This window comes from Ictalurus punctatus, chromosome 29, assembly GCF_001660625.3.
Source record: "Ictalurus punctatus breed USDA103 chromosome 29, Coco_2.0, whole genome shotgun sequence".
Classification (NCBI taxonomy): domain Eukaryota; kingdom Metazoa; phylum Chordata; class Actinopteri; order Siluriformes; family Ictaluridae; genus Ictalurus; species Ictalurus punctatus.
The window spans coordinates 14,349,432-14,376,039 of record NC_030444.2 but is presented as its reverse complement, the minus strand read 5'-3'; the positions used below and the strand labels follow the sequence as shown (position 1 = coordinate 14,376,039).

At 40.6% G+C, this 26,608-nt stretch overlaps 1 protein-coding gene across 15 annotated transcripts in view; it reads left to right on the top strand.

Moving 5' to 3' along the window:
• Window positions 1-26,608, top strand: part of LOC108260491 (neurexin-1a) — a 284,791-nt gene that overhangs the window by 57,631 nt on the left and 200,552 nt on the right. For 8 of the 15 annotated variants that reach the window (XM_053677458.1, XM_053677457.1, XM_053677447.1 and 5 more), the window contains one exon: window positions 22,973-23,274. In XM_053677458.1, coding sequence (XP_053533433.1) covers window positions 22,973-23,274 — 302 coding nt within the window. Of the gene's footprint in view, window positions 1-22,972; window positions 23,275-25,875; window positions 25,900-26,608 lie in introns of all 15 variants that reach the window. The other 7 variants (XM_053677459.1, XM_017460837.3, XM_017460836.3 and 4 more) reach the window with 1 other exon arrangement.

The window sequence follows — 26,608 nt, the reverse complement described above, 5'->3', positions numbered from 1 at the left end:
AACTTGGCTAACAAACTTAACTAACTAGCCACCTTGCTAATATTGTTTGGGAAATGATAGTCATGTGATATTTAGTTTTTTTTTTTTTTCTATTAGCAGAAAGATATGTAGAAAATTGGTTAGCTACGTGACTAGCTGGTTAACTTAGCTAATGGGTAATGTTTGAAATTTGCACAAACTAACATCATTGTTTATTGTTGTAGCAAAATAATTAACTGTGTGATGGTGAATTGTCGTCACTGTCAGAGCTGCTGTTAGAGAAAACCCATCAACACCTTCTGACCAATCAGAATCCAGAATTCTACTGCGGCGTAACATTCCAGCGGTGATGCTAACGCACCAGTGAGAAAAGAGTCATCCGTTTATTTATCCAGTTGCAGTTATGGAGACGAAACTTTAAGTAGAGCTAGATTTGGACGAATATCTGACGCATCCAACATAACAGATCACCAGGAATCGATGATGCGGCACGGAAAAGCATAACATTTTTAAATCCAGATATAAACGCCAAGGATTTTATTAACTGTATTAGCCGTAATGAGCACCAATATTTTCACAAACCTATTTCTTTCAGAGTTGCCCTCATAACGATTTGGAGAGCAGCCAGTCTGTGCAGATCGGCATGAAATATGCATAATTAAACGATGCCCTCTGCGCCCACGCGCCAGAAAGTGCAGGTCAATTGGGTTGAAGACACCAGTCATAAATCTTCCCTTAAAGTCTGTAACATTACTGAGCAAACTAGGTCTCTGTTTAAAGAGAAAAAAAAAAAAAAAAGCTCTAAATTAGAGCCTGTCCTTCCTTCTCCCCCTTTCACACGGGGCTGCTGGTGATCTGACCTGCTAATGGCCGCCGGGTCAAGAGCTGAAAATGTTAACCAGGGTTAACCACGGGAGTTCAGGCCCTCAGACGAAACATGTACAGAGCACATGTGCAGTTTTTTTTATTTAATTTTTTTTATGGCAGAATGAATCAGCGTGGCCTGACAGGACTCCGTTAAGTGCCATCATGTGTTAGGATGAGGTTGGTTATGCTCGGATAAGCACAGCTCCGCACCCCTGAGAAATATTGATTTTAATGTGGCATATGTATATATATATATATATATATAGATAGATAGATAGATAGATAGATAGATTAGTTTATTAACTGAGCAATTTTGAACTAAAAAGTACAAACATAAAATCGTATATATTTCAGTTTTCCTGTCAGTGTTTATCAAGCGGCCCAGAAGTCATTTTGTTTCCAGTTGTACTGATTGAATTTTAGAATTAATGAGAACAGTCCTGAATCTGAGATTATGGACCTTATTACAAGCATTCCTCATGAAAGCCTGAAAAAAAAAACAACAGCAACAAAACGATCTTGATTTGAGACTGATGCGACTCTGCGTGTGTGAGACACCGGGTTTTTTTTTTTTTTGGTAATCAGGGCTCGGAGGTGATGAAATGACTTCATGTAGTCTGATCAGTTCCTTGTGTGCCTTCGATCCCCCGCTGCACGGCGTCCAGATTAAGACCCGTATGACCTAATCATCCTGCCCCATGCCATCTCTCCGCCGTGATTACTACACGCCTTTTCTTCATCTTCCGTTGCCTTTGGCTCGCGGCGGATCTCGGCTGTCGGGACCCTGACGCTATTACGGCCATTTACGCGTCTTCCTTCTGCTCGGCTGTCGGTGAGAAGTGGCCGTAGGTGCAGAGCGGCCGTAATGACTTTTCCCATTAAGAATACACCAATATTTGCAGCTGTCTGACTCAATTATCTGCACCGAATGGAATGATTCCGTGGCTCTTTAGCACCTGGTTTTCATACTTCGCCCAGAGGATCTTAAAAAAAAAAAAAAAACCCAAAAACGTCTCGAACGGTGGCCCAACACTCGCATTTAAATTCAGTACGGACAGGGTGTCAAGAATTATAGCACAGCATCGTGGACATCCGGAATCTACCTTACATCAGTTAAAAGGCAGTTGCACAATAGCGCTGCTGAATTCTCCATTCTGATTGGCCGGAAGGTGAAGGTCATTTCTTCAGAGAGTACTTTAGGCTACATTATCGTTTCTATGGTAACCACTTACACATGGAACACATTTAAATGTTCCATATAAACGGATTTAAAAAAAAAAAACATTATGGAAGGAGTCTCCAGTGGCAGAGGTCGTTACGCTTTGCATTTTTTCGGTAACGTGACAAGTTGCAATTTTTTTTTGTTTTGTTAACTTCATGAGAGAGAGAGAGAGAGAGAGAGAGAGAGAGAGAGAGAGAGAGAGCATTTAACAAAAAAAAGAGCAAAAAAAGAAGAAGGGTTCGCCTCCTGTTCGTATCTGCGCCCGTGCTCGTGTCTGCTTTTTCGAGGAAGTGAAATACACGGCATTGCAAAAAAAAAGAGAGAAAAACGTTGTGCCGTGGAGTTTCGTGTGTCCTGAAGCTCCGAGTCACTCGCTGATGTGCGATGGAGTTCGACACGGTTGAGAAAATCCATAACGGCACTTTGAAGAGAAGCGGGAGCAGACAGAGAGAGGAACAGAGAGGAACAGAGAGAGGAACAGAGAGAGGAACAGAGAGGAACAGAGAGGAGGAGACATGACGAGATCTGAGCGAGTCACTGTGCAAGATGATCGTCAGATCTACGAGCAGGAATGACGTGCCGGGACGGGAATATCGACCACCGTGATGGGAAGCTCCAGGCTTCTGCCAAAATATCTGTCTGTTTCAGTGTCTCCGACCAATCCTCCACTCTGCCATACACACACACACACACACACACACACACACACAAAATGAAACAGAAAACCCAGAGTAAGAAGAGTAAAGAAGAGAAAAACAGACAGAAAAAAAGATTTTTAAAAAAATTCAAGGAAGATAAAAATGAGAACGGGAAAAGGGAATCAAGAAAGAAAGTGTGTGTGTGTGTGTGTGTGTGTGTGTGTTACTATTACAGAGTGACCTAAATCCCTATATAGTGTATTTGAGGGACAAATGAGGCCTACGGCTGCCCCCTGTGTGTGTGTGTGTGTGTGTGTGTGTGTGAGAGAGAGAGAGAGTGATGATGACCTACGCTGATGGTTGTAATGAGGAGTGAGTGTGTGTGTGTGAGAGAGAGAGAGAGAGAGAGGGAGAGAGAGAGAGTTTTTGGCAGGAATCTTCTCCATATGGCTCAGACAGTTGTGATTTGCACGGCAGGTGGCTCGAAGCCTCGGCTACACGGAAGGCTGTGACATTCCGAGACCGGAGTGTGGAAAGTGCTGGGAAGGGAGTTTTCCGGAATTAAGTGTTTGACACTGCTGTGTGTACTTACTTTCAAACTGTCAGTGTCCATGAACTTCTCGATGATTCTTTTTTTTTTTCCTCTGCGCTCTCTCTCTCTCACTCTCTCACTCTCTCACTCTCTCACTGTGTCCGTGAGCTTTACTCACAGCTTGTATGCGGTTTAATAAAAAAAAAAATTACAGCTTGCATTTTAAAAGCATGTCAAAAAAGGAATAGTGAAAAAAAGAAGTCAGAAAGTAAGAAAGAAAGACAGGTAGAGAAAAGAGAAGAAAAAAAAATTAGAGTGAAACTTGTAATAAAATATAAAATGAAATAAAAAATTGGGGGAAAAAGATAGAAAAAATGAAAAAGGAGGAAATATTAAAAATTGAAAACAAGAAAGGCCATCAAGAAAGAGAATATTGTAAAAAGAGAAAGAAAGGAAGGAAGGAAGGAAGGATAGATTTTGAGGGGAAAAAATCTAGAGAATCAAATGAAAGTAAATTGAGGAAGAAAATTAAAAAAAAAAAAAAGACCAGCAAAAATTAGACTAGCAAAATACTATAAAAACATTTTAATAAAAAAAAAAACGGAGGAAAAAAAAACATAAAAAGAAAGAATGAAAGGATAGAGTCGATCTGCGGGGTCCAAGCACCGATTCCAACACATGCTGTTAACCCTGCCCCCATGCCAGATTTCAGCTCGACTGGACAAAACACGTACTTGAGTTTAACCCCGCCCCCTATGTATGACCACTCCCCAAATGTGTGAGCACATTCTTATAATCATAATGTTATCTTAAAAATAATTGAAAGTGTCATGCGAATGTATGTGTTCTTGAGTGACAGCTGTTTGAGTGAACTGACTGATCGAACTGACTGAACACTAACTTAGCCAAAAATCCTAGGACCGGTTCGTATGAGTAGGTTTCGTATATTATGCAAATGAGCTAAAAGTCTCAGTAGGCGGAGCTGAAAGACACCGAGAACTCCGCAGCGAATGAGATGAAAAAGTCGACAAACAAAAATCACGGTTTGTTTTCTTCAGAATATCGTGAAAACGGAACTTAGCCGAGTTTGTTTATTCGTGTTAATCAAGAAGAACTAACGCACACGCTCTAATCTCCACCACTGCACCACGAGCTCCCCGTCACATCTGGATTTTGCTGCAGAAATCTGTGGAGCTTGAAGAAAGGAAGGTTGCCTTTATTATATCTCCAAGATTTCCCAGAATGCATTAGGCTTCAATCACTGACTTGGATTTAACGCGTGCACACCGTTACCCTGTGAAGCAATCTGTCCGAGTCATCTGGGAAAGGAAGAGTGCTCGGCTCTAGTCGGATTTTTTGGAAGCGGCCGTAAAGCTGTTCTGTTTTCAGCGGCGTAAAAAAAGTTCTTCAGTCTAATACGTTACTGTTTCTATAGCAACGGCTCAGAGCGGAGTACGGGTAGTACGACTTTACAGAAACAGAAAGGATAAATAAATACATGATTTACACGGGGGGGGGGGGGGGGGGGGGGTAAAAGCAAAAGAGAAGAAGATAAAAAGGAGGAAGGAAAGAAAGAACAGAGGAAAAGAAAAAAGAAAGAATAATATAAAAAAGTGAAAAAGACCAAAGAGTTAAAAATCGGAAAGGCTGAGAGAAAAAAACGGAATAGAGAACAATTTAAAAGGAGAAAAAGGAATGTGGAAGGAGAGTGGGATAAAACAACAAATCCTTCATGGAGAATAGAAAGAATACAAAGAAAGAAAGAAAGAAAGGACTGAGGAAGAGATTAAGAAATGGAAACGGAGATGGGAACGAAAGAAAGAAAAAGAAAGTTCTAGCTGGGGTACATAAAAAAAAGACAATGGAGTTATATTAACGGAGAAGAAGAGAACGAAAGAAAAGGAGGAAAGGAAGAAGGGACAGAGGAAAAGAAATAATAAAGAACAATTAAAGAAAAAGAAAGAAAGACAAAAACCATCAAATAGGTTCTGAGATTTAAAAAGGAAAAAAGAAAGAATGAAAGAAAGCGTGGAAAGTGATTCGAAAAAATAATAAGGAAAGAAAGAAAGAAAGAAGGAAAGGACTGAAGAAAAGGAAAAAAATACGAAATGGAAACGAAGAAGGGAACGAAAGAAAGAAAAAGAAAGTTCTAGCTGGGATACATAAAAAAAAAGACAATGGAGTTATATTAACGGAGAAGAAGAGAACGAAAGAAAAGGAGGAAAGGAAGAAGGGACAGAGGAAAAGAAATAATAAAGAACAATTAAAGAAAAAGAAAGAAGGACGAAACAATGAAATAGGTTCTGAGATTTAAAAAGGGAAAAGAAAGAATGAAAGAAAGCGTGGAAAGTGATTCGAATAATAATAACAAGGAAAGAAAGAAAGAGGGGAAATCTAAAACTAAAAAGAGGAATGGAAGGAATGAATGAAGTGTTTTATTCCTCTTACACCACAGCAACGTGCCGACGATTACAATATACCGTATGTTTATTAGTAAAGAATATGGTGATTTTTTATCCATTTATAGTTACTTTTCATGTCATGGAGCACCTGTGAAACACGTTCGTGCCCGTTCTCCCAGCTGTACTCAAGCGCACGCCGTCCGAAACGTGAAAATTCATGCCATGTATCATGCTTAATGAAGGATATATTTTTTTTTTTTTTCATGTCCCTGTTCTATAATTCAGTCCCACATCCTGCTCCATCGCTCTCCACTTTACAACCAGCTTTCATTCCACATCCATGAAGAATCCGTCCTGCTCTCACGCTAGGAAAGTAATTAGCGCACGTACGTAATTGCCATCGGGGTCAGCGGCTGGTTCACGCCGAGACAAGTGTGTGTGAGACGCTTGCTTGGAAATAATTGGCTTGAGAACTCTGCAGTGTTTGATTGGAGTTTGACAGCCACTCGCAGACCGTAAACAGTTTGTGCCGCTGTTCAAGCGAGACTTAATGAACGCTCTCGCGTCACGACGGCTCCAGAACAAACCCACGTCGTGCTTCTCCTCCAGTCTGCCGCTGCGCTCAGCTTTGAGTAATGCGTGGAGTTAGCGTCGTGTATGTACTAGTGACGTATTATTATCACTGACTCCATTTATCACCGATTCAGGAGCAGGGAGGACGGAGCGCTCGCTCATGTCTTTTTCTCTTCACTCAGCCTCAAAACAGGGGACGTTAACAACAGTGTGGCCTTGATTCCTCCATTTCAGCCATGACCCGCCCCATCTCCACAACATAACACAACACACACACACACACACACACACACACACACGTACACACCATCACTCCGAATGATCTGGCAGTACACATGGCTTTATCGAGTGACCTTGAGCTCAGAAACGGCGCCCACATAACACCACTGAAGCGGTAACGTGACAAAGTGTGCGATTTCCTTTTATAAGGTCAGCATCTGCTTTATTGATTCTACTGTACAGGCCTCTTTTGAAAAACGATCGAAAGTGACTGAGGAAAACGAATTTGTGGAAAATAGGAAAGAGAGAAAGAAAAGGAACTGACGGGAAAAAATATATAAGCAAATATTTAGGAATATAAATCGAATAAACAGAGGAAAAAAATCCGTGGAAAGGAAAGAAAGAAAGAAAGAAAGAAAGAAAGACTAATAAAATACATCAAAGAATGACAGGATGAAGCAAAGAATAATATAGAAATAAAATTTAAAAAGGAAGAAGGAGAAAGAATAAATATAGTAAATGACAAAGAAAGGCATGCTAAAAGTAATAAGAGAAATAGAGTTAGAAAAATCTGATCTAATAATAGAGAATAGAGAGGAAGAAAGAAAGAAAGAAAGAACTGACGATAATAAATATCAGCAGATATTTACGAATATAAAACAAATAAAAAGAGAAAAATAGGACAAATTAAATGGAAAGAAAAACTAATAAAAAGTGTAAAAGAATGAGAGGATGAAGCAAAGAATAATATAGAAATAAAATGATAAAGAAAGATAGAAAGAAATGATAAAAAGAGCGATGCTGAGTGTCGACGTGGTTTAGAGAGTGACCTTGTGCACATAACAGTGCTGAAGCAGTAACGTGACAAAGTGAGCGATTTCCTTCAGTAAGGTCAGCATTTTCTGTTTGATTGATTCGATTTGTTCCTTTTGTCAGGTGAGAACCTGCACCATCTCCTGAACCGATAGCTTATAAATACCGTGTGTGTATGTGTGTGATACAGATCAGCCCACGAGCTGGGGTGAGATGTAGATCGGGTCAGTGAGATGGAGGAGGGGTGTGACGTAGATAGGGTCAGCATTGGGGTGAGACGGAGGAGGTGTGTGACGTAGATGGGGTCAGCGTCGGGGTGAGATGGAGGAGGGGTGTGATGTAGATGGGGTCAGTGAGATGGAGGAGGGTCAGAAGGAGGAGTGGAGGAATAGGGGTGTGATGTAGATAGGGTCAGCGTTGGGGTGAGATGGAGGAGGGGTGTGATGTAGATAGGGTCAGCGTTGGGGTGAGATGGAGGAGGGGTGTGATGTAGATGGGGTCAGTGAGATGGAGGAGGGTCAGAAGGAGGAGTGGAGGAATAGGGGTGTGATGTAGATAGGGTCAGCGTTGGGGTGAGATGGAGGAGGGGTGTGATGTAGATAGGGTCAGCATTGGGGTGAGATGGAGGAGGGGTGTGACGTAGATAGGGTCAGCATTGGGGTGAGATGGAGGAGGGGTGTGACGTAGATAGGGTCAGAATTGGGGTGAGATGGAGGAGGGGTGTGACGTAGATGGGGTCAGTGAGATGGAGGAGGGTCAGAAGGAGGAGTGGAGGAGGAGGGGTGTGACGTAGATGGGGTCAGCATCGGGGTGAGACGGAGGAGGGGTGTGACGTAGATGGGGTCAGCGTCGGGGTGAGACGGAGGAGGGGTGTGACGTAGATGGGGTCAGCGTCGGGGTGAGACGGAGGAGGGGTGTGACGTAGATGGGGTCAGCGTCGGGGTGAGATGGAGGAGGGGTGTGACGTAGATGGGGTCAGTGAGATGGTGGAGGGGTGTGACGTAGATGGGGTCAGTGAGACGGAGGAGGGGTGTGACGTAGATGGGGTCAGCGTCGGGGTGAGATGGAGGAGGGGTGTGACGTAGATGGGGTCAGCGTCGGGGTGAGACGGAGGAGGGGTGTGACGTAGATGGGGTCAGCGTCGGGGTGAGACGGAGGAGGGGTGTGACGTAGATGGTCTTCAGGAGATCAGACATGGATGCTTTTTTCCCTCCACCTTCGTTACAGGCAGAAGGTGAGGCACGTCTTCAGCCTTTTGATGTTCCAATATTTTCGACTTTGTGTCTTCGGGAGCGTCGGCGCTTCTCCGGGATTATTAAGCATTCTGTTTTAGTCGGGTTCGGTATACGGGGAGAAAAATGCCACGATCATGTGATGCCTCCTCTCGCTACTCGTTCTCTCAGTCTGTAGAGCAGGATTGAATTCTGCAGAAGGATCTGAGCAGAAACGCAGCAGTTTGGGGGAATGTGGTGTGATGAATCAGAGTCACGGTTAGATGGGGTCAGTGAGATGGAGGAGGGTCAGAAGGAGGAGTGGAGGAATAGGGGTGTGATGTAGATAGGGTCAGCGTTGGGGTGAGATGGAGGAGGGGTGTGATGTAGATAGGGTCAGCATTGGGGTGAGATGGAGGAGGGGTGTGACGTAGATAGGGTCAGCATTGGGGTGAGATGGAGGAGGGGTGTGACGTAGATAGGGTCAGAATTGGGGTGAGATGGAGGAGGGGTGTGACGTAGATGGGGTCAGTGAGATGGAGGAGGGTCAGAAGGAGGAGTGGAGGAGGAGGGGTGTGACGTAGATGGGGTCAGCATCGGGGTGAGACGGAGGAGGGGTGTGACGTAGATGGGGTCAGCGTCGGGGTGAGACGGAGGAGGGGTGTGACGTAGATGGGGTCAGCGTCGGGGTGAGACGGAGGAGGGGTGTGACGTAGATGGGGTCAGCGTCGGGGTGAGATGGAGGAGGGGTGTGACGTAGATGGGGTCAGTGAGATGGTGGAGGGGTGTGACGTAGATGGGGTCAGTGAGACGGAGGAGGGGTGTGACGTAGATGGGGTCAGCGTCGGGGTGAGATGGAGGAGGGGTGTGACGTAGATGGGGTCAGCGTCGGGGTGAGACGGAGGAGGGGTGTGACGTAGATGGGGTCAGCGTCGGGGTGAGACGGAGGAGGGGTGTGACGTAGATGGTCTTCAGGAGATCAGACATGGATGCTTTTTTCCCTCCACCTTCGTTACAGGCAGAAGGTGAGGCACGTCTTCAGCCTTTTGATGTTCCAATATTTTCGACTTTGTGTCTTCGGGAGCGTCGGCGCTTCTCCGGGATTATTAAGCATTCTGTTTTAGTCGGGTTCGGTATACGGGGAGAAAAATGCCACGATCATGTGATGCCTCCTCTCGCTACTCGTTCTCTCAGTCTGTAGAGCAGGATTGAATTCTGCAGAAGGATCTGAGCAGAAACGCAGCAGTTTGGGGGAATGTGGTGTGATGAATCAGAGTCACGGTTAGAGGAAAAGAAAGAAAGAAAAAAGAAAGAAAGGAAATAAGAACCAAAATAACAATACACAGTAATATAGGAGGGGAAACAAAAAAATTCCAAATAAATTGAATAAAAAATAAAAAATTTGAGAAAACCTCACCAGAGCAATGTCTATACATTTCAGTTGTTAAATCACACACACACACACACACACACACACACACGTATATAGAATCCAGAATTCATCAATGCTGTGATATAAACCTTGATGATCACCGCAGGCCCTGCTCATGCCGTCCTCCGTTTAAAGATTTGTGACTCATTTTGTGTCTCGTTCTTTCACGCTCGTGGCATGCTGCGAGGAAAATGACCGAGGATTTAAAAAAGAGGCTGAATGAATGCTAATTCCATGTTTAATAAAGCCCCGGCTCCCTCAGAAGTCGGCAAACTAGATCCCACCTCAGCCAGCCTGGCATTAGCGAGCGAGACGCTGCAGCGATATATTACAACCTGACTTCTTTTTTAACTTTTATTCTCCCGTGATATCTTAAATTAAAGCTCCAATATTGCGCGACTGCTCCATTTTCATATTAAAGACTGAGATGAATGGGTTGGTATGCAAGCAATATTGAGTTTCGAAGAACGTTCCCATGCCAGAAAACGAACTAATAAACATTTCTGAGTTAAAGAGTGAATACAAAACTCCCGTGCAATCAGGACTACCATGTAGCATGGCAATAATGGAAAATTGTGGACTAGTATTCCAATAATGAATTAATTAAAAATTTGAATACTAGTTGAAGTGTTAGCAATGCGAAATACTAGCAGGTAGAGCTTAGCAATACAAATAACGAGCAGGAGTGTTAGACATAGAAAATACAAGCTGACGTGTTAGCAATAGAAAATACTAGCTGACGTGTTAGCAATACAAATAACTAGCTGACGTGTTAGCAATACAAATAACTAGCTGACGTGTTAGCAATACAAATAACTAGCTGATGTGTTAGCAATACAAATAACTAGCTGACGTGTTCGCAATACAAATAACTAGCTGATGTGTTAGCAATACAAATAACTAGCTGACGTGTTCGCAATACAAATAACTAGCTGATGTGTTAGCAATACAAATAACTAGCTGACGTGTTAGCAATACAAATAACTAGCTGACGTGTTAGCAATACAAATAACTAGCTGACGTGTTAACAATACAAATAAAATAACTAGCTGACGTGTTCACAATACAAATAACTAGCTGACGTGTTAGCAATAGAAAATACTAGCTGACGTGTTAGCAATACAAATAACTAGCTTATGTGTTAGCAATACAAATAACTAGCTGACGTGTTAGCAATAGAAAATACTAGCTGACGTGTTAGCAATAGAAAATATTAGCTGACGTGTTAGCAATACAAATAACTAGCTGACGTGTTAGCAATAGAAAATACTAGCTGATGTGTTAGCAATGCAAATAACGAGCTGACGTGTTAGCAATACAAATAACTAGCTGACGTGTTAGCAATAGAAAATACTAGCTGACGTGTTAGCAATACAAATAACTAGCTGACGTGTTAGCAATACAAATAACTAGCTTATGTGTTAGCAATACAAATAACTAGCTGACGTGTTAGCAATACAAATAACTAGCTGACGTGTTAGCAATACAAATAACTAGCTGAAGTGTTTGCAATACAAATAACTAGCTGACGTGTTAGCAATAGAAAATACTAGCTGAAGTGTTAGCAATACAAATAACTAGCTGAAGTGTTAGCAATACAAATAACTAGCTGACGTGTTAGCAATACAAATAACTAGCTGAAGTGTTAGCAATACAAATGACTAGCTGAAGTGTTCGCAATACAAATAACTAGCTGACGTGTTAGCAATAGAAAATACTAGCAGGGAGAGCTTAGCAATACAGAACACTGAAGTACAGTATCTTGCATTTTAATGTTCTGTATTTTTTGTGCTATTTTAGTGTATGTTCTTCTCATAAAAAAATATGATTAAAGGATATAAGAGACTATATGGACCCTACACTCATATATGGAACAAAAATATATATCATTTTACATTTAGCACCCTAAAGGGTTCTTTGGTTGGTTTGTCTCGTCCTATTTGTTGCATATTTTAAGACATAGTCCCCAAAACTATAAGATCAGGGGGGAATCTTTATGTACAATTTTCATAGTTTCCACTTAAGAAGTGGAAGCCCTTCAGAAATCTAGACCTGTTAACCCTGACTACTGGATATAATGATGTTCAAAATGTTCTAGAAAAAAATTCAGATCTAGATCTTTGGCTTTTCTTTCTGGCTGAGCCTTAAATGGTTCTCTGTGAGGAATTTAAGGCTGTTAAGCTAGTTGCGCTCCAGCTAGCATACTTTAAGGGTTCTTTGGCTTGGATAGGAAGGAAAGAACCTTTATATATATACATATATATATATATATATACAAAGAACCCTACGGTTTTGAAATGTCTGATGAAACAAAATCCAATCAGAGATCGTAAAGGGTTGAATTTTTTTCCTTAAATGTTAAAAATTCTTCTGGACTGTATATAAGTCATGGAAAATGTCCTAAAAAATAATTTCCTAATCTGAGTGAGAACTTTAAGTACTCCAGAGAATCTAAACAGGATATGTGTGTGTGTGTGTGTGTGTGTGTGTGTGTGTGTTGCATGCTCATTGCACCCATCCCAGGAAATTAATATTCCCAGAAAGATCTCGATTCGAGAAGGTTCCTTAACCTTTAACCTCCAAAGCGACAAAGTGTCCTGTTGGTGAAGGGCACTGGGATTTCGAGTGCTGTATTGTGGTCCGGGAACGGATGAGAGAGTCGGGAACAGGTCCGAGCTCCGGACCGGAATACGAAAGCAGGCGAACGCGCGATGTGGTCCTGAAAAGAAAGGGTTCGGCGTCAGGGTGTTAGAAATCGTCTTAAGATCATTCAGAGAATGTCGGAAGTACAATTGTAATTTAGTCCGAAACGGACGTAATTTCGAAAAGTTGCTAAAGCTACTTCCTGAAAGAGGACACGTCGACATTGCGAGCTTCTTGTTTATAAAAGGTTAATATCACATTCACCTTTCCTCAATTCGCGCTGAAAATAAACACGGGCTGTCGGAGGAGCTCCGACTGCGGATAGGATCTGCTAATTTCTTGATACGGAACCGTTTTGTAATGGCCATTGTAATGGCGTGCGTATGCGCTTATTGCTTTTTAGAGGTCACACTGATACGAGGTTATTGGCTCTGATGAGATGTTCTAGGTCGAGTCTTAATCACACACAACGATTGGCCATTACGCTGTAGTGTACAGATGCTCAGGCTGTGTATCGGCATCACTCCTCCATTACTGCGTCCAAATTTCATCCCATCTTCTTCACATTAACCTTGTGTTGGAGTAAGTGGAACAAACAAGAACAAAAGTACCGGAATCATGCCGGGTATTTATTTATTTATTTCTATCTCACACGCCATGGGTTCCTAGAAGTTCGTCTCGGACTATACGGTAGCAGACGGTAATGAGATCGTTCGTATTCATATAACACATAAATACGTCACTGTTAATCGATGAAGTCTATCGTTCCTTGAAAGTCGCTTGATTGACTGGAAGCCTGAATGCTTTCTGGATAGAATTATGAATGAAATTGAGTGTAAGTGTAGCGGATGGGTGCTCGGTCAGCTTATCCTTCAACCCAGAGAACGCATCGGATTAAGAAACAAACGACATGTTTCTATTAACCCGACAAATCAAAAGAGCGGCTTAAAAGTGTATTAAAATAGCATACATCCCCCACCCACCCACCCACACACACACACACACACACACACACACATAATGATTTCATAACCACAATTTAGTATCTTGCAGCTACATTCAGTTTTGCGCACAAGTATCTGTCGGAGCACGACGTAGAAATACTAAGCAGCGCTGGATCGAGTGCTGTTTTATAAGCCGCAGCAATAAATTTATTTATTTCACTGCTCGCCGTCTTCACATTCACATATCATCGTGTTCATCTTTTTTTTTTTATTCAGCAGTTTTAAATAGATCTTATGTTGCATTGTACAGTACTAAAATTAAACGCAAAGAACAACAACAAAAAAAAAAACACCACTTCTTTCTTCAGTCCATATTTTCTATCCCGGTTTCATTTATTTATTTATTTATTTATTTATTTATTTATTTTCGAGCTTGTATTACAGATGGTTTGTATAACCTGAGAAACACAATCAGGAAATCAACTTAAGCAGGTGCGTAACTTGACTGCGAGTACCGCGGAGTAAAAATTGTCTCCACACTCGCGTTCTAAAGAACGCCTATTCAAAAATTATAATTTTTTTAAATGGCGGTTTCGATGTCAAGCGATTAATAAAAGTGCTTGTTTTTGTTTCAGAAATTTTCCAAAAAAACAAATTCAACCCTTTTTTTTTTTTTCTTTTTCTTTTTTTTTTAAGATGCTGCCAAATCTATGAACGAATAACGCTTGTCGGTCTTTGACATTTGACATTTACTTACATTGTGTTTCTTGAATAGGATTTAAGCCCAGGTCAGAAAATATTTAATAACTAGTCATAATAACTACAGCATATACAGTGTGAATCATTTTGTGTACATAACAACAGCTAATATTGGGCTAAAATGGACTGCTTGTTTTTGCAAAAATGCAAATGTGCTAAGCACGCACAATATTTCAGTCTCTCCATCTGTCTGGGCACGTCGCCCTTCATCAATTATAGTTTTGCTAGTGTCAGAGTGAAGGAAGGAGATGGAGAAGGGGAAAAAAAAAAAAAACCTCAGTCTGACTAGGCGAGATCCAGAGATTCCTTATAATTAATTTTGTTATATATCAATAAATAATTTCTTCATCTCATGGTTGTGTAGAGCTGTTTCATCATCTTTTCATTTTGGGCAGAACAGCAGAATTAAAGAATATCCATTCCTAACTTAGTGCCGCTTTGATTAATTAGAGAACGGTTCTGATTTTCTAATTAAAGCAGGCTGGAGAATTTGTATAAATATTTAAAACTCGCTCATACAGGGATCCTTCTCCTCCGTTTTTACAATAACAGCTCACGGATGGAAAAGTAGCGTCTAAGCTGTGTAGCGTTTTCTTTTTTCGTCTTTTCTCTCCCTCCTTTTCTTTCAGCAACCTTGCTATTGAAGTGTCATGCTAGATTTATGTCTGGGGTTTTGAGTCGTGCTGTGTTTTGAGGATGCTGGCTGTGGGCGAGAGCTTGCACTGTCTGCTGATTACTCACAACGCGCACTCGACGCTAGTCGTAGCGAACACTCGGCGGTGCGTCGTGTCAAGCCAAGACATATGCGGTTGCGAGATTAAAGTCACCGCGCTGGATTCAGAGCGCTTTAAAGCGTTCGTGATGTCGACTCGAAAGCATCTCAAGAGTGCTGAGGTAGGAACGTGGGAAATGTGGGATTTCGGTTCGGAAGCTTATTTAGGTAATTAAATTATCGTAACCCGTTTACGGCTTTGAATTCGGCACCAGCTGTACGCCGAAACACTCGGTCCAGGTTCAGTCAGCGTTCATAAGAAGGGTCTGAATATTATGTGAATATTAGAGCGGCCGTTTGTAACCTGTAGCTCCATCCCTGTGCTGCATACGAGTCAAGTTACACTCGCATTAAAACCTTTACTCATAGTCCATGAACCCCATGAAGTTTGGTGAAAATACATATAGTTTGTGAGTTAGTGTTAAAGGAAGCGTTTTGTTCTCGTTGCGGCGGAGCTTATTTCTGGGTCAGAAAAAAAAGTCAACAGAAGCCTGAAACCAGACCAAAACAAAAATAGTGAAATTTATGCATGGGATGTAGCAGATGCCACTTTATCAAAGATTCAAAGCAAAGCTTAAAAAAATAAAATAAAATAAAGACAAACTGCAGCTTTAATTCTAAAACATTTTTTAAAATCCCATTTAAAATAGTTCTCAACTTTATAGAGATATTCATTTATAAGAGTCATGATATGGAACATTATAACAGCTGCAACGACACCCTTAACTACTGGTACGTATTGTGCATTCATTCTTAGGGGGAAAAAATTGGGGTAGAGCTTAGTTCTGGGCCAGAAATAATCAAACAGAAACCTGAAACAAAAGAAATCTAGCAGGATCTCTGGATAAAAAAATCTCTACAATTCCACTTTTTCTAAGCAATCCTTGGAATGATCTGATTATTGAAGGGCTAGGAACACATAAAAAAAATGACCAACTGCACCTTTAAATTCGCATTTAATGGATTTAACGGTATTAGCTACACAGATATAATGTAAAAACCTCTTCAAACTTCTAGAAGACGTCTTTCATCGCCGCTTGGCTGCTGATGTTAATTGTCTTGAAGAATTTAAGGTAACGGCGTGCTGCCAAAAGGAAATAATTCACCCGAAGCATGATGAAAAGTTGAAAAATAGTGAGATATCATAAGAAAGCGCATCCGTCTAGTCCCGCTATTCCTGTGCGCTGCTTCGTCTCTTGTTTCTCGTTGATACGCTGGCACCTTGGACGTTATTAGAGTGGAAATCAGTCAGCGTATGAAGCCACCCTCAGGGAAAGCTCATACTGTATTTTTCCCAGCGTGACTAATTCAGCACATGGCTAGTGAAAGTACGAGAGATAGCAGGTATCAGGTACGCCCAGCATGCTGCTTACGTTATTACATTATTAGCTCCGAGCAGCGTTTAGCAACATTACAGTGATTTGCCTGCTCTGTGTCTAGCCTCTTTCTCTTACTCAGCGCTTGACGAACGTCTCGGGTGTAATTTGAGCGCAATCTGATTGAATAATAACAGGAAGTGGATCCGCACCTGGAGTAAGAACGAGAATCGGAGGGTTTAGACGAAATGTAAGCAGATAAATGCATTGCATTTGTAGTTGTAGCGAGAAATGATAAACAGTACTACAGTTTCTCTCCGATCTGTATATTTCATTAGGCGGTAAAAGAAGAATAATAATAAGTAAATCAGCATAATAGGTAAATCCTGTTTCCTGTTTGCCTTAGACATGTTTTCTTGTTACAGAAAAATCACTGTGTGCAATATATATATATATATATAATATAAAATATATTAGTTGTTGTAGATTTACAATGACTAAATATGGTGTCATGTGGGAAGGGAGGACAGTAATGTCAGCTTTCGGATGCCCCAAATGAGACATTAAAACCCCTTTACTGTAGAAACCTGGCCACGCTGAAACTCCATGCATTAGCGAGCGCACTATAATCAATCTCTTAAGCTCGTCTCCTTCTAAAGCCTGAACTCTTGCTGTACTGCACAAATACAAAGCATTTTAAAGCATCCAGCTCTCGGGGTAAATGGCGTCTCTGTCATGACTCGGGATTTGACATCACCTCACTATCACTTTAATGGTGTGCCAATCATGTGAAGAGGCGCGGGGGGCGGTGCGGGGTAAATAGAGCGAGGTGAAAGGAGAACCATGTGAATATTTCAAAAGTCGTTTTAACTCGTATGCCTTAGTGGAGGTCTTCGAGGTATAAACTCTGAGCTCAAAGACACTCCTGCCTTTGTGGAGTCACTCTGAACCCCTCCTGAACTCCTCCTGCCGCAGGCAAGTCGACTTTCCAAAAATATATATATATATATAAAAAAAGACCTGCTTATGGATCACCATCCTGGAAGAAGACATAAATCAGAATTAAATCAAATAAACCAAAGAAGGATGAAAAGCACAGAAGTTTCTGGAGAATGGGCCGTATTAGCATTAACAACAGCATTAGCATAATCAACTCCAGATTCTGTAGTTAAGTAAATAAACAATCCTGATGACTTTGGGAGATTTCAAAGGTAGCAGATATATATATATATATATATATATATATATATATATATATATATATATATATATATATATATATATATAAAGGGAATTAAATAAGCATGGATTCTTTAAAGCATACGCCTGCTGTAAGCTCCTCTACAAGTGCTCCATCACATCTGTAATTAAGGCCAGAAGTTTTGTTCCCTGCCACGATGATGAAGTGCACTCCGTGTGTTCATAGCAAAATAAAACACAGCGAACACCTTCAGCACGCTCTGCAGCCAAGCTGCACATTGTGTAAATCTCTCTGAATGTGACTACTATAAAATAAATATTTCTATTTATATAAATACACACACACAGTATACATACAAATACACATATACCTATACATATACATACTCATACACGTATACATACACATACACATATACATAGACCTACACATACACATATACATATACCTATACATATACATACACATATACATAGACCTACACATACACATATACATATACCTATACATATACATACACATATACATAGACATACTCATACACGTATACATACACATACGCATATACATATACCTACACATATACATATACCTATATATAGACCTACATATACATATAAAAATACACATATGCATACCCATATACATACACATATACATATACCTACACATATACAGTACATACACATATATTAACATATCTCAACCAGTGCGCAAACAGCCTGTGTTCACGAAATAAAACAGTGGCTAAACAAAATTCATGTTGGCTCACAAGCTCGCAGACAAAATTGTGAAATAAGCCTGGATATTCACAGCTTCCTCAAAAAACCCTCTGAAAAGGAAAAAAAAAAAAAAAGAAATCTTGGAATTACATTTGACCCATCACTGACTTTCCAAGCGCACATCAAATCTGTCAGCAAACCCGCCTTTTACCACCTCAGACAAATTGCCAGATTGCGTCCCATTCTTAGCATGAAGGATGCGGAGTCCCTTGTTCACGCGTTCGTAACATCACGACTTGATTGCTGCAATTGTCTGTTTTTTGGCCTCCCATCTAAGTTGATTACCAAATTACAATGCATTCAAAACTCTGCGGTACGCCTTATTACCCGTACAAAACGCTTCGAACGTATTACTCCCACTCTGGCTGGTTTGCACTGGCTGCCTGTCTCCGGGCCGCATTAAATTCAAACTTCTGCTCCTCGCCTTCAAAGCCTTAAACGGTCTCCAACCCCAATACCTTTGTGACTTACTGCACATATATACACCAACACGCTCCCTCCAACCATCAAACCTAGGACTTCTCTGTGTCCATAAATCCCGTCTCTGCGCTGCTGGTGGCCGATCCTTCAGCGTAGCGGCCCCTAAGTTATGGAAGTCACTCTCCCAAAATCTCCCGAACATATCCTCCATTTCCTCGGTTAAATCACGGTTAAAATCCTTTCTCTTTTCCCAACACTACCTCTCGACTTCTACTTCTTTCTGTCTTTATGTTCAACTGTTCTTTGTTGCTGATTGTAAAGCATCATTGAGCTATGGAAAGTTGCTATATAAATAAAACTTATTATTATTATTTATCTACTTAACATTCTCCATCTCATCCACATCTGAAAGACAGCTCATATCTATCGATATATCTATAAGTGGAATTTCGACAACAGGCTCCGCCTCCTGAGTTAACTAACAGTGAGAATTCCAGTAGACCAATCAGAAGACCAGGAGAGTCATCGCTATGGTGTACAGTCCTTTTCTTACAGTTCGTGATGTATTGGGTCTGTCATTAACTCCACACTTCCATGAGAACAACGATTTTTATATTATTTTACAATATTAAGATTCACTACTTTGCAACGATTCATTTCAGTACTTTCATGCTGTTGGCGTTGTCGAAGGTTTAACCGTCAGGTCGTGTCCTTGTCATCGTCCTTGACTCTCAGCCTGAGCTCTTCTCACTCGATGTGTGTGTTTTTCTGACGGCGGATTAACAAATTCAACTCAACCATTCATAATGAAATGCCACGCACAGCCGTAGCCGTTAGCGGATAGCGCTGCGTATCTATCATTGTGATAAAATTAGGCTGCGGTTGGTAGAAGATAATGAACTTCCATAGAAGTGAAGTCTTTACATCATGTGCCAAGTTTTTTTTTTTTTCAGCTAAAATATCAGATAATTCTGCCTTAATGTCAGAGGCGAACGGGAAACGCTATGCTCCAGTACAGTTGCCATTTTAAGGTAATCTTATTTTGGATGCAAGACTCTAACCTTGGAAATGTTTCCATGGGGGGAGGGCGAGGAATGAGTGACATCTCTGCCCTTTTATAAAGGGAGATTAGCCGCCTGGTGTTGTGCTGCTGAAACAGGCTTATGAGTGAGGAAGAGGGGAAACAAAAAGCGCACCTTTCTACCTATTTCTGGATTTGGCTTTTAGCCTAGCTGCATTGTTACAGAGATGTAATTTGCTAAATTGTGTGTGTGTGTGTGTGTGTGTTGCTCTCAAATTAATAATAGTCAACAGGGACGAGACAAGAACAACTTGATATAGTCGGAGATAAAATTAGCATTTACGCCTACACACGTATACAGACTGCACACACACACACACACACACACACACACACACTCCAACCTACTTCTCAGTCCCTAACAGCAGCAGATGGAAAACATTTTAAAGGAGCAGTGTGTGAATATTCTGCGCCCTCTGCTGCACGTGAATGGAACTGCAGCAGCACTGAACACACACAGTTCTCTGCCTCTCCATGAAACCAGTTCATCTTTTATTAAAATCACATCTTAAGTTTTGCCTTGTAAGGAAAAAGGGGCGGCACAAAGCTGAACCAGCAAGGAGGCGGGGCTTATTTCAGGGCCAGAAAATTTTGACAAGCACCTGAATAAGGAGACTTTGCATGACAGTATTGAGAATGAGTTTGGCTGAAACGACATGACTATTAAACACTTCTAAACATTAGCAGTATGTAAAATATATTATGTTTTATATTAGCAGTATTTATATTTGTATATTTTTGTAGCGGAAGTTGGTTTCGGTTTAGTAACATGTCCCTCAAAGCTAACATCTTTGTAGTTGATTTTTAAATTTTTTTTTTTATTCTAATACTCTGAGATAGTGGATTTTCGATTTCCGTGACCGTAATCCTCAAGATTAAAACAAAAAAGGCTTGAAATATTTCACTTTATGTGTAATGAATCTAGACTATATGGAATTTCCATGAAAATTATTTTGAATTAAATTACAGAATTTTATTTATATGAGTTAATATAAAATTGATGTTAATTAAATCACTTTTAATTAAATTGCGGAGAAAAATGATCTTTTCCACGATATTATTTATTTTTTTTAGATGTACCTGTGTGTGTGTGTGTGTGTGTGTGTGTGTGTATAATGTGTGTGTGTATATATATATATATATATATATATATATATATATATATATATTTGGCCTGGCTCTTTTCCATTATTCCTACTTTTCACTATCTGACCATTTTTTATTAAAGATAATGAAGAAATGAAGGTGCATACTGTATAAAAACGATATAACATATTGCATATCACTGAATAAAAAGAATTAGAAATATCTTCTAAATAAATACCTGTAAAATGAATGTTAAATCATTTTTGTCCCGAGGCTATACAAACTCACGCACTTGACTATATTCATCTTAATTTGCCAAACAGGAACGACAACAACAAAAACAAAACGAATAGAAAAAGAAAACGAATTTCCCTACACTTCATTTATCTACAGTTTGTATCTGGCAGATGTTCTCCATCCTCGCGATCCCATTCGAGCGATATTGATTAGTGACAGGACCCTGGCGCTGTAGGATTCAGAAAGGGCAGGATTTATGAATTTTTATCCCGGTGATGAAAACGGATAAATAAGCCTACAACCCGGTCAGGCAGCATGTCAATCACCATGATGGCTGGTGTGGAGAGAATGGCAAGTAAACAAGGAGGTCAGTGGGAGTTAACCTTATTTATCTGTTTTCTGTTCAACTCCTAATGGTACACTCAGGGGAAAAAGAAGGGAGAAAAGATAAAAAAAAAAAGAAAAAAAAAAAGCCAGTAGGAGCTGACAGGGTTTTGGAGAGAAGCTGTAGCCATTATGTGTGTTTGAATAGATACTAAGAAAGTGTTTGGACGCTGAGCAGGTAGAGTGATTTCTCAAACGTTCCAGGCCTGAAGAGCAGAGTGAAAATGCAGTAAACAGATAAAAACAAACAAACAAACAAACCAAAAAGACAGAACATGTAATGGTTTGGTTTGCGGACATTGCCGACACTAAATGTAACTGTACCTGTAAATGGATAAAAAGCATGACATTAGAAATTGTAATCATCGGCAAAGAGGAATAAAACACCGTAGGACATACGGTACCAGATTTATTTTTTTAAAAAAGGAGTTCTTCGGTGGTTCTTTGGATAGCTTTTCTTAAAAAAAAAAAAAAAAAGGTTCTACTTGAAACCCTGAAAGTGAAACGCTCAGTTTTAGGGTTCTACATAAAACCTCAGATTGTACACTCTTAGAAAAAAAATGGTTCTTTTGATTAGTTTAGCTATCCTTAGCTACCTGCATGGGTTCAACTTGGAACCCTCTCTGATACGGAGACCTTTTGGTGTGCAGTTCGGCATACTTCCCATAGAGGAACAAAACAAAGAACCCAGGATGAGTTCTAGAGTGAAGCTTTCTTTCCAGAGAACATACTTCTTAAACTTTAATAGTTTTAACGATTTATCCGGAGAATTTAGACTCTTAGAGGGAAAAAAAAAAAGTTCTTTCTGAAGGGTTCTGCCTGGAACGTTCTCTGATATGGAGCCCTTTTGTTGTAGGGTTCTGCAAGCATTTCTTATGGACGGACAAACCAAAGAGCCAGTAAGGAGTACTAGATTGAAGCTTTTTTTTGTTTGTTTTCCAGAGAGTGTATTAGGATTCTGCATAAAACCTGAAATGGTTCTCTCACAGAGACCACTGAAGAACCCATAAATAATTAAAAATTGCACTATTAACACAAGGTTTCTTCAAGGAGTCTTTGGATAGTTTGACTAAATAGGTTCTGTAGGGACAAACCAAAGAGACAAACCAAAGCCATAATTGGTTCTAGACTTGACTTTGAATATACTTTTTAAGCTTTAATTGCGATCGTGATTTAACCGGACCATTTAGACTCTTAAAAAAAAGGGGGGTGTTCAAGGGTTCTTCCCAAGCAAGGGGGGCATGTTAGCACATCTTTTAAGCAGAAAAATCAAGTGGAGATGAAAATATTATTAATGTGAGATGATGGTGGGAGTGGGCGGGGCCTCGGAGTTTGGAACATACGAAAATGTCAATCTTGGAAATGACTTTTCTTGCGGACCGCCAATGATCTAACCGTTTGCATTCCGCCTCAACGAACGCTTCCGCATAACACGCCTTCTCTTTGTTCTGTCTTGCAGTGAAAGAAGAGTACGTGGCGACCTTCAAAGGTTCCGAATACTTCTGCTACGACCTGTCGCAGAACCCGATACAGAGCAGCAGCGACGAGATCACGCTCTCCTTCAAAACCCTGCAGAGGAACGGACTGATGCTGCACACGGGCAAATCGGCCGACTACGTCAACCTGGCGCTGAAAAACGGGGCGGTTTCGCTTGTCATTAATTTGGGGTCCGGGGCCTTTGAAGCCCTGGTGGAGCCGGTCAATGGAAAGTTTAATGACAATGATTGGCATGATGTCAAAGTAACACGGAATCTCCGTCAGGTAACAGTGCAGGGGGTTCTAGCAGATCAGATCTATAAAACAGTGACGTACTTTTTTCTTTTTTCTTTTTTTTTCGTTCCAAATCATCAAGCTCTATATATTGTATATGAATGTACATTTAGATCTAAATCACTGTGAATATTAAAACTGGAAGCAAATTTGAGCAGGGACATACCTCAAAAACACCCCAGGTTTGTAAGCAGTGAAACATGAAAGGTCGCAGTATTGCTAGTTACCATCCCCCCAACCCCCCCCCCCCCCACACACACACACACTTCCTAAACAGTGTTTATTTTTTTTTAAACTTCAGTGGTGGAACTTTAATCATTATTTTTTCACCACATATTAATCTTCAGGAAATTAAAAAAGAATCTTCTGTGACCTCATTCTGAAGAATCTTTTCGAACACCTTTATTTTTAAGAGTGCAGACCAGATTGACCGCCAGCAAACCGAGAACCACGAAGGAAACTAATCTTGAGGTTACTACGATACCGAGCTCCCCAACACACCCCAATCGAGCACTTGAGAACCCTGAAAAGCTTGCAGCATTGTTTGAGAAGCTAGAAGACGCCAAAATGTGGACTGTCTGAAGAACCCAACGGCTTGGATTAGGAAACTCTTCTTCGGAGTGATGCCAGAGAAGAACTGTTCCAGCTTCCTATAGAACCTTTTACTTGATGGATGTTGAAGCAGTTTTATTGCTACAAAGAACTAAATGAACTCCACCATAAACATTACCATTATATAGAACGATCGTTGTAGCTGAACACAATAATTGAATTTACTGGGGTAACAAAACATGATTAAAGAATCCCGGACTGGATGGTTGTGTAAAGAACTAGAGACTGGATCTATAGGATGCTAAAAAAAAAAAAACGGTTCTTCTGATCTAGTTCTTTGGGTACTCCAGACAGTCAACATTTTAGAAGGCATGGTGTTAAGCTGCATGAACATCAGAAGAGTTGGATGTGATTAGATAGTGAACCTCAACTAAATGATCTCAGTGACTTAAATACACTTTTTGATATGAGGTTCTACTTAGAACCCTCAGTGCAATGGGGGCCGTTTGTTGTAGGGTTCTGCATACAGTTCCCTTGTGGCTCTAGATTCAACATTTTCTCCCCAAAAGAGTATACTATTAAAACTTTAACAAGAGAATATAAATGATATTTCAAGGCCTCTTTAGATAGTTCAGCTATCCTTACCTTCCTAAATGGGTTCTACTTGGAACCCTCTCTGATATGGAGACTCTGTTGTAGGGTTTTGCATGCAGTTCCCAAAGAAAGACAATCCATACGGTAAACGGTTCCAGATCTGTCCCCCAACATTTAGAATTGGACACTTAGGGGCGGAAAGGGTTCTTCAAGGGTTCTTTATATGGTTTAGCTATTCTTAGCTTCCTAAAAGGTTTCTACTTGGAACTGTTCTGCATGCAGTTCCCAAAAAGGGACAATCCGATGACTTTATAAGTGGTTCTACATTTTAGCGAGACTGCACTTCCTGAACATGAATTATTGGAGTGATTTAGCCAGAGAATTTACTGGAGACTCTTAAGTGGAAAAAAGGGTTCTTCACAGGTTTTTCGATGGTTTAGCTGCCCTCAGGTTCCTACTAATTATCTACTCGGAACCATGCGGTACGAAGACATTTGCAGTTCCTACGGAAAGATAAATCAAACCCTTTTAGAGTTTTACTTTTACTTATTTTTCCAAGATTCGTGCTGTAAGATCCCAACTTTAAAAGAGTACTTGGCCGAGACATGAGGGTAAAGAAGGTTACAAACGGGTTCTCCTAAGGTTTTAAGATCTCTGTAAGGTTTTTTATTTTTTACTTTTATTTTTTAAAAAGGGTAAATTGCATAAGACGTGCTAGACAGAGTCTAGACAGAGTATGCCCTTGCTCAAATAGCGAAGGACTTTCTTTTAACTTAAAAATAACAGAGAAACTCACGAACTCAGCACAACGTATGAAATCATTGTATGCGCCTTGCGAATGCATGCGTAGTCGGGGAAGAGATCATCCCTCTCTCATTCCTGTGTAAGGATCTCCTTCGCTTTGTCTCGTAGTAATAAGGTGAACCTAAAGTTCATCACTAAGACTTAAAGAGGAGTGCCCGAGGCGACAGAACCGGTCGCACGAGTATCCGATTAACCAGCTAAAAAAAAAAAAAAAAAAAAAAAAAAGTCATATTAAACAGCGGATTTCCATCAAAGAGGGTCGACCGATGCGCTTCAGGCCTTCTCTCTTACGTTTGATATCGGGAGAACATTAATAACGCATTCAGCCTATGCATCAGCTATGCAAATAGATATCCATAGAGATACAAATCTGCGCTAATTCTAACTCCAGCTTGTAGTTACGCCTTTTTTTTATTTTAATTTTTTTTTTCCTCCGGAAAACTTGTTTGCCCTCTTTTTCTTTTGTGATACTAACACGCTATGGGAAACTAACGTCATCCATGGAATGTGTCATTTTACTAACAGATTGTTCTTTTATCTGAGAGTGTACTAACCTTGGTATTAGTCATCATATCTTTTTTGAGTAATGGTCGTTGTTCTGTTCACAGTTTTAATTTCCTTTCTCCCCCCTTTTCCACAAAGCATTCAGGCATTGGACACGCTATGGTAAACAAACTACATTGTTCGGTAGATATCATTCTAATTGTTTCTTAGTTTGGGTTTGCCGTGTGTTTCTTTTCTTTCTTTTTACTGTAGACGTCATAAACCCAAAATAAAGGGGACTTGCGGTTGGTACTTCTCCGCTTACTTTTTTTCCAACTCCATTTTTCTTTCACTTTCTCTCCATTGGTCGTGTTGATCAGTTGGTTGTTTTGTTTTTTTTTATTATTTCCCTCATTTATTTCACCTGTTGTCCAGTTCTGTGCTTTTCAGGGCCATCACCTTGAGCCTTTTGCATCAAGCAGTGGTTCACGAGGAGGACCGTCTGCTGGCTGATGCTCTCGGGCTTGGCCGATTCTGACCCTATGACCTCAGCATGGCATGCATTCCCAGCGCTTTTTCACTTTCTCCTCGATCCTGGTGCTTTTTGCTCTACTATGTCTCTTCACTGTTGTCCTAAAATACTGCCTGTGCTTCCACACACCTGGCTCTGCCTTTCCATAGCATTTACTTTGCAAGCATGTGCTAAAACGCGCGAATCAGCATGAAATGTTTGGCTTCATTTTCTGTGTGGCGAACACCGACAGTGGTTGTATTCCACATCGCTTGCGTCTAACCCTGTGATGAAATGTCCTTCTTTTCGATTTTTGATTTCCGACTGAATACGGAACTAAAACGACTAATCAAACTAAAAACTAGCACGTAGCTGAACATG